Source organism: Pogoniulus pusillus, chromosome 29 (assembly GCF_015220805.1).
Source record: "Pogoniulus pusillus isolate bPogPus1 chromosome 29, bPogPus1.pri, whole genome shotgun sequence".
Lineage (NCBI taxonomy): Eukaryota > Metazoa > Chordata > Aves > Piciformes > Lybiidae > Pogoniulus > Pogoniulus pusillus.
The window spans coordinates 11,859,332-11,875,306 of NC_087292.1; the positions used below are offsets into that span (position 1 = coordinate 11,859,332).

At 39.1% G+C, this 15,975-nt stretch overlaps 1 protein-coding gene across 2 annotated transcripts in view; it reads left to right on the plus strand.

Annotated features, from left to right (window-relative positions):
* VAPB (VAMP associated protein B and C) overlaps positions 1-15,616 on the plus strand; it is a 37,643-nt gene extending 22,027 nt beyond the window's left edge. Inside the window, exons 3-7 of one of the 2 annotated variants that reach the window (XR_010307638.1) lie at positions 1,363-1,466; positions 3,674-3,754; positions 4,509-4,685; positions 6,795-8,890; positions 10,319-15,616. Coding sequence is in view for 1 of the 2 variants with exons in the window: in XM_064167585.1 (XP_064023655.1) it covers positions 1,363-1,466; positions 3,674-3,754; positions 4,509-4,685; positions 6,795-6,953 (521 nt within the window). In the remaining variant the exon portion in view is untranslated. Of the gene's footprint in view, positions 1-1,362; positions 1,467-3,673; positions 3,755-4,508; positions 4,686-6,794 lie in introns of both variants that reach the window. The other variant, XM_064167585.1, reaches the window with a different exon arrangement.
* Positions 15,617-15,975: the final 359 nt, after the last annotated feature.

The following is a 15,975-nucleotide window of genomic DNA, read 5'->3' on the forward strand; positions in this document are numbered from 1 at the left end:
TAAAAGGCATGTGGTTGTTGATAGCCCCAGATTGTGTGCACAGTGAAGGTGGCACAGCCATAACATACTCTGCTTAATGAAGGAGAGAAGTTGCTTTGACTTTCCTTCCTTTGCAGTAAATGGGATCTTTGGATATCACTTTTATATGACAAACCCCTGCAATTAGTGCAGATGAATTTGGGTACATATGTTAATAGCTCTAGTACTTTAAAGCAATCCTAATTCTTGAGCCGCTTCTCTTCTTGTGATTGAATTGAAGGTCCAAAATAGCCTGATGGGTTGTAGAATATGAATTTTTAAACCTCACACCAATTTTTATGTCAATAGTAATTGCAGGATACGCAAGCTTCATTTTAAATTGATGAGGTGGAAGTTCTTTGGAGTATCTAATAACATGTTTGTGTAAACTGTTTGCCTTCTTTTCACCTACGTTCTGTCTCTGTGTTGAAGCCAAACCTATGTTTGTTAAAGTCACAGTAGCTGAATGTCCAAGTGTCCTACTGGGATTAAAGAATATTCCATGTAGATGAAATATGTAACTTCTCCCTCTTCAAGTCACTAATGTGCCTGTTCTTTACCCAAACAGAAACAACGTGGAAACCTCTAAACTAAATTAAACCAAATAATTTTAAAGAAGCACGCAATCCTCCCAAGCTTGCAATTCTTTGCTCTCTGGTTCACAAACACAGTCTCTGTGTAACTAAATTCTGGGATCTTTGTGATTTTTGAATGGAGAAACACATTCCTTGTATGCTTTCAGAGACAGGATTTATATAGAGTTTAACTATAAACTTCCAGCTATTAATTAGTAACAAACTTTCAGCAGTTTACTTCTGGAAGAGAAAAACTTGAATTTGGTAAATCAAATACCATGAGACTCTTAAACTTTGTAGAGGAAACTTCCATCCTGAGATTTTACCCTCTGAGTTTAAAGTGTTTGACTTTGTCTCTGTAGCTTTTCTCAGGAGTCACTGTGTGTACAGCTCTTCAAAATGCCATCTTATGACTTCTGCCCCAAGGATGGAGGAAGGAAAAAAAATGCTTTCTTTGACAATTTTCCTCTCTGTCCCAGAAGACATGTAAATTACCCTGTTTACTATAAATCACTATTATTATCTTGCCAGAGTTGTGTACAGAGTATTCTACAGTCATCAGCATTTCCAAAATTCTCAGAGAGAAATCTCACCTGTGTCTTAAGTTTTTTTTTTCAAGTGAGGTTCCTGATGTCAGCTGCTGCTTTGGTCACAATGGACAGACAATGTGCAACTGTTGTAGCATCTCAGATGTGGTAAGAATATCATCAGTGTGTGACCCTGTGTCAGAGCAACGTTAATGTAACATCTTTTGGGGATTCTCTTGCAGTGATGCTACAGCCTTTTGATTACGACCCTAATGAGAAAAGTAAACACAAGTTTATGGTTCAGTCTATGTTTGCTCCAGCTGATACTTCAGATATGGAAGCAGTAGTAAGTATTGAAATTAATTCAAATGGATTTCTTTCTTACTGTATAATATTATAAGACCTTTTACTGCATTGCCTAAGGGCTGTTGTAGAACCACACTGGAATGATCCTTGAAAGCTTTGCCAGATTTCCATCTCTGAGCATGACAAAACCTTTTCTGCTTATTTCAAGCCTCAGGAATCTTGCACTGAAAAATACTGTTCATGTCTCTGGTTCCTTCTTGAGGACACTGCTTTCAGTAACACAATACTAAGCAATCAAATGTTACAGAGTTGTGAAAAGCCAACTTAAACTATATATTCTAAGAATGCAGAGAATGTGCTCTGAAGTCTGTGTCATCTTTCATAATTCATGCCTCTGCTCTCAGTCTTGAGTCTTTCCTCAAGCATCTCCTTTTTCCAGTAAAACCAGGAGGATGATTTACAAGTATTGTATTTGTCTTTATCCCTACCTATGTCTGTTGTGGCTAAGCTAAATGAAAGGCCCTCGTAGATTTTTCTGCTGTAGATTGCAAATGTGAAGCATGTAGGTGCTGAAGTAAAGATAAAAGATGTAGAAATAAGCTGTGAGGCTACATTAAACTGACTTGGAAAGGAACAAAGCAATATTTCAACTTTTTCCTGTAACATTAAGATGCACTATTGCAAGGAGGCACAAGGAGGCTTTCTCTTGTTCAGCTTTTGTTAGCTTGTGAGAATATTTATTAGCTATTGATGAGATAGTAAAAGAGAAAAATGGCCACTGCTCCCAATGTGGGGCTGGCATGTGTTTTGTATGTATGCTTATTACTTAAAAGCTAAAAAGCCAACCTAAAAAACTCTACATCTCATGGCTTTTTTACAGTAGTCTTTGGAATACCCACCTTCTTCAAAGCGGCAGCACTCTGCAGAGTTAGGAGTTTGTCTTCTAAGAGATTTATGAAACTATATTTGTTTAATAGCCTCAAAACGAGATCTAGTGGGAGAAACAGCAATAGTAATAAAATGTCTGCATCACTAGAAAGCTAAGCCAGTCTGCCTTTCTTTCTAAGTCTTTAATTTTTATGATTTACTTTATGCCATGAAAAATGTTATTCTGCTAGCAAAGAACAGATTTGAGGGCCTGGATTGCACTTTTGAGTTTTCCAGAGCTATCCAGACCAATAAAATTTCTTCTCCTGTAACACGTGATCAGTTCTCCGTTTTGTTACCACTCTCCAAATCTCTTCCTATTCAGGATAAACAGGTGAGACAAATTACTGGAGTACTATAAACCTTTCAACACTTCACAGGCAGCCAACCAGCTTGAAATAGAATTCTAACTTCAGCCACAGAAAAGCCAGAGTATGATTCAGCTATTCAGGATGAGTTAAATACTTCTCCAGGTTGTACAGAGGTCAGCCATAATTTGACACCTACTTGAGATACACTGAGCAATACCATGCTACCAGGAGTATGGACAGAGTGAAGAAAAGCATGTGAGAACTCCAGGACATAAATGTGGCCACTTACTGCTATACCACTGCTGTGAGTTGGTCTTTTCAAAAAGTTCAGGGGTCCAACTGATAATGAGCAAATATTTATAGCTGTTAAGTCCTATTAAAAATACTGGAAGGAAGCTTGTTTATGTTGGATTTGTGGTTGAAGAAGGGAGAAAGATGAGAGGGAAAGATGTCATGTGCTATATGTGGCACATCTATTATTGTTTATAGACTTGCTGAAAAATAAGGAGATGAAGAACAAGAAGGAAGGGATGAACAAACTTGTAGTTCCTAGCAGTCAGGAGGAAAACCTCATGAGGTTGGAAAAGCTTGAACAGGAACTGAGCTAAAGAAAGGCTTCAGAACTAACACTGTAGCTGATCTGGGAGTTGTATTTGCTTGTTTGTTTTTTTGATGTAGGGCTTTGGTTGGGTTTTTTTGTTTGTTAATCAGGACCATAGCTCCCCCTACCTACGCTAATTACTCTTGCACAGCTCCTAGCTCTCATAAATTACCTGCATTTCAGACTATTTAGAATGATTCCTTCATAGTATCTGCTTCTTCTTTGCCATACCTCTCTCACTTACTTGGTGTCATTTTTTTCACCGTCTATGTGGATCATGGTAACGTGATAAACACCTGCGGGGCCTTTCCTGAGTACCATGATGCAGTTTGTTTACACCCTACACTGTGTTTTCCATCTGCCTTACACTGCTGTGTTTAACAGTAAATTAATATTAAATTATTCCAGTGGAAAGAAGCCAAACCAGAAGAACTCATGGATTCGAAACTTAGGTGTGTGTTTGAGCTGCCAGCAGAAAATGATAAGCCTGTGAGTACTGTCAGATGTGTGTTGGGTGTTTTAACTTAATACCACAGTAAATCATGTAAAGTGGCATGTTTATACAGACAGTTGGATAAGCAAAAGGCAGAACCCTCTGTTTCACTGCCTGGGTGGCGTCACCCTTTGAAAACAATACAGACTATTGAAGATTGTAGCGGTGCTTAATGTAATTAGCAGCTAATTTGAACAATGTAAGTGCAACACAAGCACAAAGAAATCTTTTGAGTCGTTCTGTTTTCGTTTAGTTAAAGATCACAGGATCAATAATTTAAAATTTGAAAGATGCTGATTGATGGCTACAAAGCTCAGAGTTCATGCTGAAGCAGTTGTAACTGTCAGCAGTATAAATGCCTGTGCAGCACTCCCCTTTTCTTCCTTGATATAATACTGATTTTAGGAAGTAGATGGATAGAAAGCTAGCAAGGAAAACACAACTGCAGCAGGCTGTGAGTGAGTGAGTTCCCATTCATATTGTGAGGAGAGGTCTAAGGATCTTCCTTCTTCCTATATACACAGGGCCTGAAAAATCCAGGTCATTCTGTCTGCACTTACTGCTGCTGCTCTGATGTTTTCTGAGAGACAAGAAAGGGATGGAAATAAAGGTTACAAAAAGAAAAGTGCTGTTTATTTTTTATATGGGCACATTTCAGGTGTACACACATGATATTACCCGATTCTCTTCAGAAATAATCAGGGATGTGGTGTTACTAACTAACCAAAAATTGCTCTCCTTTTTTAACAGCATGACATAGAAATAAATAAAATTGTATCCACAACTGCAACAAAGACAGATTCATCTGTAATGTCTAAATCATTAAGTTCTTCTTTGGATGACACTGAAGTTAAGAAAGTAATGGAAGACTATAAGAGGCTTCAAGTAGAAATTCAGAGGTTACGGGAGGAGAACAAACAGTTTAAGGTAAAGATACTATTATATTTTCTTTTCTTTTTCAACATGTACTCCTCTCCTGAAAAGCTTCTGCCTTCAAGGTTGGGTTACCCAGCCTTGGCACGGTATTTTAATGTTATCTATACATTAAAAGATAATTTGCATTTCTCTTGAAAGAAAAAGTGTTGAAATCAATGTTTTCTTTGAAAAGAGTGTATAAATAGTGCAGGCAGAGAAACTCATTGGACAGCAAGTAATTAATTCCTTTGCTTTTTTTTTCTTTTCTCACCTAATTTTCTTAGTCTAAATTAAGCATTCAGTGTTGGATTTGGCCCTGTTCTTGAGCTGCTGGGAGCTTGAGGGCAGTGTTGTGCAAATACTGAGTGTTTCAGTAATTTCACTTGTAATGTGCAATTGAAATGCCCAAAATAAGGCAGGTTAATAGGAAATGTACTTCCTGTCATAGCCAGCACATGGCTTCATTGAGAAGCCTTTGTCACCATGCTGAGAAACTCTTGTCACAGTTGTCTTGTTTGCAGAAAATGTCTGGTTTCCTAAGCAGCAGCAGCAATGAAAATTTGGAGTTTGTAACTATTTGGGCCCAATGAAAGGAACTGTTTTGTCAGCTCTGTTTGGTGGCTGATGCATGAAGAAATTATTGAGATGTTTGTAAACAAGTTTTGTTTTGCACATAGAAATAATCAATGAATAGAGCTGAGACATGACCATGACTTCTCCTTCTGTTCTTGTTTTGCCAGCATCTCCCGATGTTATATGACTTTGGTTTGGGTTTTTTTTGTAAATGAGTCTTGAATAAACACTCTGCTGGAGGTGTCTAAAATTGAGCTGATGTCTTACAGTAATGTCTTAAAATGGTGAGCTGTTTGCTCTATTTGTGGAGTGTTAACCTTGTTTCCTGATGCTTTACAGATGTTTTAAATTGCTGCCAGCCACCAGGTGCTGTCAGCATCAGGTTAGAATCACTGTCAAAACGAAGTTAAAACGTTTAAAATGAAAATGGGTTGTATCTAACAGTAACATTATTATATAGGTAAACATCATTTTATTGTTTACAGAAGTCATTTGTCCCCATCAAAACTTAGAGCAGTAGCAACCTGTTGATCTGTGACTTTAGTAAGTAATTCTCTAAAATAAAGCTTTCCTCCAAAATGTTAGGTGCCCCTTTACGTTCAGAAGTGAGACACACTGATGTACTCTGAGCCTTTTGACTTCGACTTACCTAACGATTCTTAGGGCCGCAGTAACTTTATTACAGTTTTATTTCTTGAGTTGTTTCTTAGTATATAAACTGGAGGCTTTTGTGTGTCTTAATCTTTCTGTATCGTAATACTATATAATTTGAAGTCTAACACTGTTGCCTCACCTGTATACGAGTCCTCCTCACAGGAGGCTGTTTTTACCGTCTTTTGAAGTGTTCTTTGTGTATATGGAATGGAGTGGGCTAGCACACAGCTGCGCTGCACGACAGTTAAGATCAAGATGGGAGGAACATCATCTGCACTTGATAATATCTGGTGTTAGAATCTGTGAGAACAGAAGATCTTTAAATCAGGAGAGCTGTCAAACTCATACCATGAAAATAGCCCAATTATTGCCAATTAGTATCATGTCAAACTGTCAGCATTAATATGATGGGAGAAATAGATTTCCTTTCAAAGACTGGTAAAATTTGCTTGTGACATCTAGCTAGGGGAATGCTAAGTATAATTGCCTTAGTTGCATCCTTTTCACAACCTATCTTAGTTATGCCGAGAAGTATTTTCCCCAACAGTACTTTATTTGCGTACAGAGCAAGAAAAACATCTTTGTGCCATTCCCTCCATCGTACTTTTTGAAGTTCTGGAGCTGCCTCCAGACTTTGGCCAAGTGTTCTTGCAGGATTTCTCATTGCTTGCCCTGTTGTTTCAGCAGGAGAAAACTTTCGAGAGGACATAGTTGGGTTTTTTTCTGCTAGTCAAGTAGATACAGAATTCCTCACCTCAGGATTATCCAGGAAAGAGAGCTCTATGTTAGCTGTAAATAAGCTTTCACCTGTTTTATTGTGCCCACCTAAAATAAAGGTAAGGGTGACTGTTTCAAGTGTCATTCGGTAGAAATAATCAATATATCTTTATTTAGGAAGAAGATGGACTGCGGATGAGGAAGGCCCCCCAGACAAACAACCCAATATCTGCTTCTGCAGCTGCTGTCAAGGATGAAGGGCTCAGCTCCAGACTACTTGCTTTGGTGGTTTTGTTCTTTGTCTTTGGTGTAATTATAGGAAAAATAGCCTTGTAGAGGCAGCATGCTGGAAATTGTAAATTGGTTTGATGGTTCTGCCATATCATTGGATTAAATTTATTCATAACAATGTTTAAAAAAGAAAACCAACAATTAATGTATGACATCTCACAGGTCTTGCCTTTAAATTACCCCTGCACAAATACTATGTAACATAATCTAGAAAGTTTAAAGTGTACAATGAGTGAATGAATGAAAGAGAATATGCTTCAGTGATGAAGGGGGGGAGAAAATGATTCAACACTACAATGGAGTATTGTATATGTCATTTTAAAAAAAAAAAAAAAAAGAAAAAAAAGAAAAAAAGGAAAGGAAAAAAAGAAAAGGGGAAAAAAAAGCCCAGAAAAATAGAACAAATGATTCCTCCACTGCTGGAGCTGGCCCGATTGGCTATTTGGAGCTGGGTTAGGCAGGAGGTGTTGATAACTTCTGTAAAATAACGTTAATCCACCATTCTGCTCATAAATTTAACAGTTTCTGTCAGTGTCTTCAACTCTGTGCAAGTTACCAGTTTTTTGGCACTTAAATGACTAGTAAGAAGCTGAAAAGAATTGTATGTGGCAACGCTGAATGTGCTAGGCATCGTTGAGAGGCATATATTGACTGGTATGACGCTCGTTTGGAATAAAGGTCAATGCCTTGTTCTCATGAAGGGACCAAGCTACATTGCTGTTGGTTCATTTAGTTGAATTAAAATGTTATTCAGAGATGTTTAATGCATATTTAACTTATTTAATGTATTTCATCTCATGTTTCCTTACTGTCACAAAATTGACTAATACTATATGGTATGAAAAGGCACCTGTTTAAAGCCAGTGACTAGAACTAAAAATCTGCTGCTGTAGTGACATGAGATTCTTCTGCCTCCTGGTGTTTTGGGCACTACACGATTGTTGGGAGTTTTGACCATGTGAGCATTGGAGAAACAGTGGTGAGGAACGTGGTTTTGTATGTAAATAAGTCTATCTAGGGGAAAAAATATTAGTAGTAAACTAGTCCTATGCCATAAAAGACCAATCTTGTTTGACTATGTAGCATCTCAAAAAAAAAAAAAAAAAAAAAAAGAAAAGAGAAAAAAAAAAGAAGAAAAATGAAATAAAGCCCCCAAATTAATGTTTCCTTCGTTACTTTTGTCATGTTCTCAGAGCTGTAGAGGTTGGGGAGGAAACAGTGTTCTCTTTCAACTTAGATTATGGCATAAGGAAAGTTAAAGACTTGTTTCAGGATTGTTTGTTTTTTTTCCAAAAAAAAATGTTTGTTTGTTTTTTTTCCCAGCCTCCTCATGAGTCTGATGGAAATAAATGGCATTCACACTGATGTGCTGGCTGCTGAGGTACAAGGGAACTCCCCATTTTTCAGTTCACTTGGGGTCAGTAGTGTGTTTTAAGGATTAGGTAATTTTGTTTCTGAGCAAAATACCCAAGCTCAGTGTGTTCTAACACTTTGAATGTCAGTAAATGAAATAGCTTTGGAGCAGGAAAATTCCTCTGTATTCTTAAGATACTAGGTCCAAAAGCCATTGATGACAAAAGTGTTTGTAACACCTGCAAGAATTAAGATTTGTCTTCTAAAAGAGACTTCTTTCATTCCTTTATTATTCCTGTAACTTCTTGAGAAAGCTGTTTGGGCTGCAGCCTGTCTGCTACATTTGTTGACCTTTTTATTTGTTCCAGTTATGTCTCAAAGGTTTCCTGCTTTGCAAGTGCAAATCAGTTAGATTTTATGTGAGGTTTAATAAGAAAATAGGAAGAAAATGTTCAGCTTATGGACACAGCTCTGGAAGTACCTCTAGAAGGCTCAACAGAAATGAGAAGTGCATCCTTAGCATTTTGAAATGCTAGTGCCTTGTCTGCTCAGGATGGACATGACAAAGCTATTAAAGTATCCCTGCAAAGGGCAGAGAAGATAGGAGATGAGCTGGAAAGGACGAAATGGTGAGTTCAATGTAACAAATTGGCCAGAACTTATCAAGAAGAAAGGTACTTTCTGGGCAGTAGAAGCTAATGAAAACTTTTACATGAGATCTTTAAAGAACCTTTTCAGAAAGACGAGGTTGTAAGTGATGTCATAAAATTAGTTTTCATGGCTTTGAAGCCTATGTTTGAGCAAACCTTTACTGAAGGCAAACTGACCTATGCAGTGGAGGGTGTTTTTAAGAGGCTGTAAATACCTTGTTCTCACTAAAAACATGTACTCAGCTGAATTCCTAATTTTCTGCTGAAAAACAGCCTCAAAAAGTTGGGGGCGGGGGGGCAGGGGAGGAGAAGACTCTTAGCAGTCTAAAGGGGGAAGACTGAAGTTTTAAACTAGTCTCTTAGTACAGCTGTAATAATAGTCCAAGCAAATTTCACACAAGTTGTTAGCTACCTGAGATGGTTTTGGTGGCACAGACAGCTCCTAGATGAAGGGGAAAGACCAGAAGTTGCCTGTCCTCCTCCCACCGTTCAGTAGTCACTCTTGGTGATCTGGAACTTTAGATTGTTTTGTGAGCAGCGTTGTTCCTGTTGTTTGCACTCCAGTTCCCAAAAAACATTCATGCTTTGCTTTGCCTTACAAACACAATCAAGGAGACCAACAAGCAGAGGACCTTAGTTAAGGATCTGTTGGTAAACGGCTGTTGGGGCCAGCCCACGCGATCGGTCCTAAACAGGACTGTTAATTTAACTGCTTGTGTTTTGGAACTTGAAATTCTGAGGTCTTTGTTAACCTTTTCTGACAACAGCCTGAACAGACAGTGTCACTGCATTGTCTAGGAAACACTTTGCTTTTGCTGAGCTTAAAATAAAATGACTGATGAGTGGAATCCTTAGTAGCTGTCTGCTAGATCAGGCCCTTCTGTAGTACACAGCTGAAAGAAATCTAAGAGTGTTTTTCCTTTCAAGATTCTTACAAGGCCAGTCTGTAGGTAGCTTATGAAATACATTGAATGGATATTCTTAAGCCACCTAGATCTTTTGTACACCATTCCTTATCTGATGACACCAGAGCAAATGTTTTCTGTGAAGTAGTCATGGAAAGTGAATTATTCTAGAGGGCACTGTGTATCTTAGGACATTATGCATGAAACAGAGTTTCTAAATAAGATCATTGTCTGGTGGCCTCACACAACACCAGCTATTAGAAAATGTAATTGATACATGATAATAGAGATCAAATTATTACTTAATCTAATTCCTGTCCTTGCTGTTACATTCTAAGATGCCCATTTGCATTTTTTTAAGAGCCAGTGGAAGCTGCTTATATAGTCTTGGTTTTGTGGAGCTCTGCACTCTTTGAGCAAATTTGGCATAAATAGATATCTAAAATGTCTTGAAGCCTAGTACTGGGAAATGAATGGAATATGGTTTCTACTACTTTCACAGAGATATCCACATCCTAAGGGAATTATTCCATGCAAGAGGAATCATGACTATTGCTCTGCACTGGCTGTTGTCAGCTGTGATTGCACAGCTGGGAGTGTGAGCTGGGCACCCAGTTTCAAGTTGCTGCCTGAGGGACTGAAGAGCAAGGTAATACCATGTGTGCCGTGTTGAGAGAGGTTGATGGACCATAATGTAATTCCCTGACAATACAGAATTGTAATAGTCTGATGGTAGAATTCCATGTTACTTTTTTGTCCTGAAATGCTGTTAGTGGGATAAAATTGGAATCTCACTTTGCAAATTGCTGGAGTTTCTTCTCACCAATAAAGTATAAAGGGTTTCTATTTGCTGCACATGGAAACTTGCAGTTCTTGTCACTTAGCAGTCACCATGTTCACAGAGTGGTGTGCACACAAAACTGGACTGTTAATGTCTGAAGGTGCTTGATGTTTCAGTTGCCCAGTGAAAGGAAAATCTCATCTCTTTTCGTTAGAAAATGTGTAAGACCCACATCTCTTCCTAGGAACACTCCCTTAATCTTTGGCACTATAGTGGCTGAACTCTAGTATTCTGAGGTTGTGAGACTAAACTTCTCTTGCTCTACATGATGTCCTGAAATGCCATATCTTGAGTTTTGTTTTCTATATAAAGTAACGGGGAAAAAAACGCAGTCAATAATCCCTCTGTTTGAAATTAAAGAACATGTAAAGCAAGCACTCTGAGCTTTGTGTCTGTGGTGGCTGTGTTACAGCTGCAGTAGTACTTCACAGCAGCACTGGAGCAGCTTGAGGCTGGAGACCTGCTCCTCCATTGTTGGAAAATGAATTAGAGTCCATTGCTCAGATCCTCAAATGAGCCAGTTGAGAAGGGACAGGTGATGAGTGCTTTCCAGTGTATGTACTGGAGGCACTCTCACCAGTCAGAAACTCTAATGCGGAAAGAAGAAAGCGGTCTTTACAGCAGTGAGACTATCCCAGTCCCATGAGTGGAAGTTGCTGTTCTTTGCAGTCAGATGCATGTCTGCAAATGTAATTTACTAATCAGAGAATGCTTGTGTAGACCAATAGTTAGGCATTGTAGAATTAAAAAGCAACTACTGAGCAAGGCTGTGTGTGCCCAGTGAAACCATCAGTTCCCAAGATACAACAGTGGGGTACAGAGCTAGTATAAATCCTGTTGCACTTAGTTATAGAGTGGGATTTGTTGTTCAAGCAGAGCAGTGCTAATCCTTTAACCATGTCCAGTTAAGATTTCTTTCTGTTCTGCAGACAGCTTCACCTATAGTGAATCACTTTGTCTAATGGGTGTCAGTGCAGAAGGGGCATTGCTCATTGTGTTGTCACTGAATTTTATTTTGGCTGGCTTCAGAGGACAAAGTAATTGTGTGTTTCCACTACTCAAATCTGCTTAACTTTGAAGTAAGTTTGTTTTGTTAATGAGTTGATTTTGGTTTACTGGGTAAGTGTTGATTACACAAGAGCCAGACTGAAATCTCTTGCATGTGCTACCTAATAAGCATCCACTTGAACACTGCCAAAGTGACTGTATGCCTGTCAGCTGCTCCACTGTGCCCTGCGTTGCCTCCTACAGAACTGCCTGCACATTGGTATTTTGTGGACAAAAGCTCTCCAAAATTTATCTAAACTTCCATGCAGATCTTGTTGCCTCTCTGTTGGGGCCTCAGTTTGTCCTGAAGCTTGTGCACAAGCGAAAACCAGAAACAGGAACACTCAGTCTCTGAGCACAGGAAGAAGGCTGCTTTTTTTTTTTTCTTTTGGAAGCAAATGTGAACTTTGGATCTTTCCTTCTCTGATCTGTCATTAGAACACAGCCCTTTCCAGATGGGAAAACAAAAGAAGTTAAGAAAACAAATGAATTAAGAAGAATTACAAGTTGACATTATACATCTGGTATTTCTGTTTACATTCCTGCATCAGTGCATTTCATTTTTAAATAAGTTCCTAATTCTATGAATTTTTTCCCCCAAGATCTGCAAGTGCCTATAGAGAGCTGAAGAACAGCCCATGATGAAGTATTGTTCCCAGTTTAGCTGCACTTCATTATTTTTTTTAATCAAATCTTCAGTGGATAAACTCAAAAGATTAGAAAAGCCTCTTGAACTCCCTTCTGTTTGAGTTGGCAAAGTTCCCACACACAATTATCCACACACAACTACTTTTAAAAGACCTTTATTAAGGCTGTACAAAGTCAAGCACTCAGAAGTTAGGAAGTGACAAACCCAATTTTGGACACTTCTTATTTTGCAGCATCTGGTGAGGCCTTAAAGTACCAGGTCAAAAAATGAGCTAAGGCTGTCCAGAAACTGCCCACCTCTGTGTGCCTGACCTTACATAATCTTCAGTTCTCTTAAGATATGAGTTAATTAGGTTTCTAAAAGTTGAACTTAAATGGCATTAGGTGTTAGGTGTAACCTGCATAGGTGTCAGGATGGAATCCTTTCTGTAGCAGAACCCTTTCCTGACCTAAGCTGCTGGTGTAGTGGTGGTGAACTCTGTGCTGAAGCAGCAGTTTTTATTTTCACGTTTTGCTCTGAGGCCACACAAAAGTGTTGAGCCAGGAATTTTTGCTTCAGACCTGAGCCCAGAAGAGCTTTTCTGTGAAGGCTGTGGATTCTCCTGTCCAGTTTCTTTTCTCACTCCATTCCTTCCCGTAGTCCTTTGGTTCAATCCCAGTCATCCTTGTTTCTTCACTGTTCTTGGCAAAGAAGCCAGTGTTCAAGCAGCTACGAACAGCCTTTCTTCTCTGCCGCCTATATATTTTTCATCTCAGTCTCTTCCCTTTGCTCTTCTGTTCTTTCTCTGCCCTGCCTGTCCTGGTCTTTGGACCCATGAGTGCACTCTGGCTGCACTGAGGCTGCCTGCCAGGGCACTTCCTTGACGTGGAAGTAACACTCTAGTCCCAGATGCTTTTTCCCATCCTAGGCAGCTGCTTACCTTTCTGCTTCCTCTTTGATCAAACGTGTTCCTTCCTCTTTGCTCTCTGTAGAGTTTGGGTCAACAATCTCCTGTCTGCCTCCAGCTTTTTTCTACTGTTTCAATGCAGCATATTTATTTATATTAATTAACAAGGTTTTATTTTAAGTGCAGATCCTTTATCAGGTGATTCAGTAGCATGGTGCTGTCAGTATATCTGAAAGTGTTTTAAAACTTTTATGTGTGTTTTGTTTCAGTTTAAGAATCATTTGGGAAATTGGGAATGCAAATTGCAGGTGTTCTAGAATTCCAAGGTATTTTAAATGGGAATGTAGAGATGGCTCATTGGAAAAATAAGCTACTGTTAATTGAGCTGTGAAGAGGAGATCAGACCTGTAACTGTGCTTGTCCAGCAAACTCAGCTTCTGCTTAAAATTATTGTGCCTGCTAGAGAAGCAGAAAATTGCAAAGGCAACTTGTCTGAGTAGCTTAGGATATTAAAGAAAGCACGAAAGATTCTCATGTTTAGGGTCAGTGCAGGGAGCTAGTGTTTGAAAATCATTTTAATTTTCTCTGCTTTTTGGAGTAGTTCAGAAAGGATTAAACTTTTGAAAAGTACTATGTAAGGAGTGAATGGGGAAGAGTTTTCCATCACACCTGTGCATGTTACCATTGACTTCCAGCTGGTCCTGACCTGTTGGTGGATGTAGCTTGGTTTTTCTTCACAGGCATAGTAAAAAGATACATCTTTATTTGAGAGTTGGAAGGTACCAAGTAGTCAGCACTAACATTCGTTGTCTGTGTGCTAGACCTGTTTTTGTTATGCAATGTTAGACATGCAACATGAAGTTGTTTGGGTTTGTCTTGTGTCAGGTAAAGGACTGCAGAACTGTAAGTTGGAGAAATTCAAGCTGGACATGCAGCTGTGCAAAGCACTAATAAATGTAACTGGTGCTTCAGAAGGGCACAGCTGAGCAAATTTCATCTCCAGTATGGCAGTGAAGAAGAAATTAGATGGAAAACAGAATTAGAAATGGTCATTTTCTAAGTGAAAGGTATTAAATGGACAAATAGCCAATAATTTTTCAGTGGAGGAGGACAGCTGGCTGACTGCCCATCCTGTTTCAGTGGTGAAATGGAAGGGGAAAAAAAGTAGATCTAAAGTAATACAAAACAAATAAGAGAAAGAGAAGCAGACAGTGATTGACTCAGAGCTATGGCGTGTAGAAATTTAAAAAGGAAAGCAACAGCCAGAGGAAAAGAAAAGCACACAGCTTGGAGTGCTTGAAGAGGCTGATAAAGAGCAGAAGTTCAGGAGAATCTTTGTGGTAGGTCAAGGGCCATTACTAGATGTAGGTGGCAAAAGTGCTAGTAAAGAGGTGATGTCATTCACAAGCAAAGCCTAATATGAGGAATTAACATTCTTAAATTCAGAAGGTTTGGAAGCCTTTCAGTATTTCTAAGGGAGCTGCTGATGGTACAGGATGGGAGGGCCAATGGAGAGTTTATCCAGCCTGACACCCCCAGAGAAGGGATGAAAAAGGGAAGGAGCATTAATGAGGGAGTGTAATGTCAGTCATTTCACTCTGTCTTTTGTTCCTGAGATTTCTTGAGGCAGGCTTAGAGTGCACTGAGTATATCTGGGTCCCTGCAAAGCCTGGTGTTTTCTGACTCACACATTTCAGAGGTGGTGGTTCAAACAGAATCATAATGAAGTGGGGATGCTCATAAAAGGGTTCTCTGGAACTGGCTAGGGTTGAATGGTTCCAAGTCATTGGTGAAAACAGACACAATCTCACTACTGATAAATTGTTAACATTACAAAGCAGCCCTGCCCAGAACCAGACTGAGTGAGAGCTCTGCATGTGTTCCCAACACAGTCCCAGGGTGTAAGACTAATGAATGTGTTCTTGGGTTTAATTACCATTAGCTGTAAGTGATTATACTTCTGTATGTCTCAGCTCTTAGAGTTGGGAATTTTGGATGCCATTTGGATATTTACATTTTAAAAGAGAAGCTGAGTAATTGGAATGGATACAAAAAAAAAGATACTCAGAAATGACTGGTGGAGTGTGAAAATGCCTTAGAGAGGGTGAGAGAGAAAACTCAGTTGGCTGAGCTTCTGTACCAAAATTGAGACCGACTTGATTACAGTGCACAAGTACCTTCACAGGGAGAAAATACTGACCACTACAGCTCACTGATCTTAAAAAGAGCCACACCAAGAATCACTGACTGGCAGCTGAAGCCAGGCAAATTCAAATTGGAAAAGGCACCAATTCTAAAGAGAGAATAACTCTGTAATTTAGGAATGTTTCTCCCGAAACTGTGAACAGAACAATAAAAGTGATGATATTTATGCAAATAGCTTTTTCATGCCTTGTTTTTCTTTCAGAAGTGTACTTAAGGGGGGAAACAGGACAAAGAGGCTCCTGATGAGGCTTTCCTAGGGAAGATTAGTCAGCACAGGCCATCCCTCCTGCAAAGTTATAGAGCTGTGTCTAAGCCTCACTGGAGCCCAGTGGTGGTTGACTTGCTACAGAAAGTGGTGGAAGCTTTCTCAGGTGCTTGTTGCAGAAGTATGTGGTGTTGTCTTCTAATTTTTACGTCATGTTAATGCCATCACCACCTTGAACTGATCTGTGGTCTTAGATTTTTTGCAGCAGGCAATATCTGAACACTTAAGAAGTTTAATACATTTCCATGTTATGTAAATCAAAGGGA